The sequence below is a fragment of the Ochotona princeps genome, chromosome 11 (assembly GCF_030435755.1).
Source record: "Ochotona princeps isolate mOchPri1 chromosome 11, mOchPri1.hap1, whole genome shotgun sequence".
NCBI classification, from domain to species: Eukaryota; Metazoa; Chordata; class Mammalia; order Lagomorpha; family Ochotonidae; genus Ochotona; species Ochotona princeps.
The window spans coordinates 22,862,765-22,866,772 of NC_080842.1; the positions used below are offsets into that span (position 1 = coordinate 22,862,765).

A 4,008-nucleotide genomic window follows, 5' to 3' on the forward strand; every position below is an offset into this window, starting at 1 on the left:
GTTCAACAGTCACTTACTCATCAGAGGCCTGTCTGCTTAGCAGCTTGTGTACTGGGACAGAAGTGGCCTGGGGCAGCCTAACCTAACAGGTCCTTATCAACCCTCAGGCAGGTTCTCTGTCTTTTGTTAGTGTAAACAGAGGAAGTATTTATCACCTGTTCAATAGTTGCAGAACACTGGGAACCTCAGCAATAGAGAAGAATTTCTTCTCATTTGCTTGGTTAGTCTCTATACTGATCAAAGAGAAAGTGACTACTTTGATTATTTAAGAGAAACAGAGCTTTGCAATGGACTTGGATGCAGGAATGATACTGTTGCCCATTAGAACTCAAGAGAAGACCAGAGCACATGGGCACACAGAATAACCTACCATTCTCCTGGTTCCAACAGTACAGGGAAGATACAGAAAACCTACCTTTTTCGTGGTTGCAAGAATACAGGAAAGATACAGACATCCTAAAGGCTCACAGCCTGCAGAAAGCACATGAAAGCGAAAACAGAACTTGAGGGAGGCAAAGGGCTGATCAGGCCACGTAATGCTACAAAACACAAACAGTGGAGAAAGTAGGGGAGAGTGTGTGTTGTAGTGCAACAGTAACATCATGGCTTGGCAAAACCACATCCCATATCATACTGCCTGGGTTGACTCCTGCTGCCATTTCCAATCCAGGTGTCTGTTTATGCATAGAGGCAGCTGACAATGGTTCAAGTACTTCAAATTCTCCCACCTACATAGGAGTTTCTGGAGTTCCTGGATTTAATCTATCCCAAACCTAGTTGTTACAGAGTTTGTGGACTGAGCCAATACATGGAAGATTGACCCCTGCTTCAGTCTTTGTCTGTATCTCTCTCTTTTTGCCTTCCAAATAAATGAATGTAAATAAACATTAACACACATACACAGATACACACACACACACACACAGAGTCCAGTTCAGGGTTGCCTTCTACAGGATGAATAAACGGTCATGGTGCTCTGTCAGTCATGTAGTGATTCATGCTAATAGTTTATACCAAGAAAAACTGCTTCTGGTATGGTATATTGATGTAGGGGGTGGGAAACATAAGATCAAAAGTAATTTATAAAAGGGGAGAAAAAGCTTAAAGTTACAATCAAGTGGAAGAAGGCTGTCCCTCCTGACTTACATGAAATGAGCTGGAATGAAGCACAAATGCCAACATCTACAGCTTCTTTTTGTAACCCTCTCCCTAGACGCCATAGCCCCTTTATCTGCACAATTAGCATTTTAAGGCAGAACTACAGCCAGAACAACTACTCAGCAATTCAGGAAATTCATAGGTGTAACCACTTCCATCAGCCACTGTGAAGAACACCTCAGGAATCTGTGTGTGCTGGCAGCTTGAAACACTTAGGATTGTCAAGTACTTCCTAGGCAGCAACAGGACATCAAATACAACTTTTCCCCACAGCAACTCTCCTTGCTTTTCTTAAAAAATGTGAAAGTATGCCAGTAACAACCAAAGGAGAGCTTATTACAGTCCAGGTCATTTGTTTAACAATTCTATTTATTCATTATTTCATACTTCAACAAATAAAAATCAACATCTTATAAAATCAAAGTTTATGAAAGCAGAAAAGGAAAGACAGACCACATTAGAAAGCACAAATAATTTAGAAGTGTTTACTGCTTGTTACATTTTCCTGCAGAGTTTTAAGGTAAAGTCATGTTTCATAATAATTAGTCCTCCACATTGACTTCTCTTTTTCTAATATATTTTCTCCTAACTTCTTTGGTCAGTACATTTAGCTTGTTTTAAAACATTACAACAAATCCAAGGGTCCTTTCCCTCTGGTCGAAGTAAAAATTATTCAAAATTATACAATTTTCTGATTATTTAAAAAAGAACGCTCACTTAAATATTAAACATAAGAGCCAATGGCAGAGGCCAACAAAGTAAGTCACCACCTGCAATGCTGGCATCTCAGATGGATGCTGGTTCAACATTAAGCTGCTTCACTCCATCAAGCTCTCTGTTTTTCTGGCTGGGAAAGCAGCAGAAGGTGGCCCAAGAACTTGAGACCACCCATGTAGTGTGGGGTCTCAAGTAGGAACCCAGAAGAAATTCCTGGTTCCTTTCAGCTTGCCCAGATCTCACTGTGGCAGCCAAATCGAGAGTGAATTGAAGATCCAGCTCTCCCTCTCTTTCTCTCCAACTCTGCTTTTCAAATAAATAAAATAAACATTTTAAAGACTCAATAATAATTCTGGGCTCACCAGATACACATTAATTTCTAGCACTTATATCTGGGTTTCTCCTGCTAAACAGTTATATTTCCTGGAAATATGAATCCTAAAATTTCTTTTCATTCTCCGTACTACAGGATCTCACTTTTTGATTAGAGATTAAAATGCTTACTTTATTCAACCCATTGCTCTCAAGTTATTAGTATTTAGAAGCATACTATTCACAACTCGTGCAGAGAAAGTACTTTATTTTAACATACCTAAAATGTAAATCATACAGTTTAAATAAAATTTTCATCAAGATTTGTGATTAAGTCAACATGTCATTATCTTGGATTTCAATTGTTTTTCTTTTGAAACACATTTACAATCTATACCTACCCCATAAAAATTTGTGAAGCAGATGAAAATACACTCAGATATCTCACTCCCTATAGACAAACTAGGGTCCAAATAACTCTTACATATTTTTTTGGTTTCCCAAACACCGATAGGAAGGTTCCAACTACTTAAGGTCCACAGAGTTTTCCACTGACTATTATATTCACATTTGGAACTACAAATCAATCAATTAATGCAGGTCATTATATTAAAATCATAATTATTAAAATTAAATCATTAAGTCCATCCCATTTGTCCAGGGCGTAATGGTAAGAAATTTGCTACGCTGAGAGACAAAATCCAGACTAAGTAACATATCAGTGGGTATTATTAGGGTCAGTGCTTGCACCTTATTCCTACTCGAACTAAAACTAGACCTTGTTATATCTATTATGTCCTAAGTTTAAAGAGTGGGGATGTTAAGTTCACTTGCAAGTATAAATCCTACCTTGGCAATCATCCCAAATGTCAGGGAATACCAGGGCAATTGTTAATCGTCCACTATTATCTGTAAGTCCTCTGTTTGGCAGGGTCTATAAAAAGCCTAAGTCCGTAAGGGGACAGCTTACATCCTTTTGTTTCTTATTTCCTAGAATATACACTCACTACTTGTTTTACTCCTTTTTTATTTTATTTTATTTTATTTATTTATTTTTGTGTGTGTGTGTGTTTTGGGTTTATTGTGTTGCCACGGCTGGCCGGGCTCAGGCCTTGACCGCGTACTTGCGCAGCGGGTACAGCCGCTCTTTCCGCTGCTGCTTCTTGGTCTTGAGGTTCTCCTCGTGCTTGTTGAGGCGGCGGCGCATGGCGCGCGTCTTCTTGGGCCGCAGGTCCAGAGGCTTGTACTTCTTGCCCTTGTAGAACTTCCTGAGGTTTTCTTTCTGGGTCTGGTTGATGACCGTGAGCACCCGGGCGATGGATTTGCGGACAACGCGGATCTTGGACAGCTTGGACGCCGTGCCGCCGGTGACCTTGGCGACGCGCAGCTGCGACAGCTCCACTTTGAGGTCGTCCAGCTGCTTCAGCAGCTCCTCCTTCTTGTTGCCGCGGAGGTCCCGAGCCTTGATCTTGGCCATGACTGTCTCCGCCGCCGCCGCTCCGAGGGAAAGAGTTTTTACTCCTTTTTTAAAGATTTATTTATTTTTATTAGAAAGCCAGATTTACAGAAAGAAGGAGAGACAGAGAGGAGAGACAGAGAGGAAGATCTTCCATCCACTGGTTCACTCCCCAAGTGACAACAGCTGAAGCTGAGCCAATCGGAAGCCAGGAGCCAGGAGTTTCTTCTGGGTCTCCCACATGGGTGCAGGGCCCCAAGGCCTTGGACCATCCTCTACTACTTTCCCAGGCCATAAGCAGGGAGCTGGGTGGGAAGTGGAGCTGCCAGGATATGAACGAGTACCCATATTGGATCCCGGAGTAT

At 41.4% G+C, this 4,008-nt stretch overlaps 1 protein-coding gene across 1 annotated transcript; it reads right to left on the bottom strand.

Annotated features, from left to right (window-relative positions):
- Positions 1-3,251: 3,251 nt before the first annotated feature.
- LOC101526945 (large ribosomal subunit protein uL29-like) lies at positions 3,252-3,699 on the bottom strand. Its single transcript, XM_036496906.2, has one exon. The coding sequence runs from the start codon at positions 3,662-3,664 to the stop codon at positions 3,293-3,295; it is 372 nt and encodes a 123-aa protein (XP_036352799.2). The 5' UTR covers positions 3,665-3,699; the 3' UTR covers positions 3,252-3,292.
- Positions 3,700-4,008: the final 309 nt, after the last annotated feature.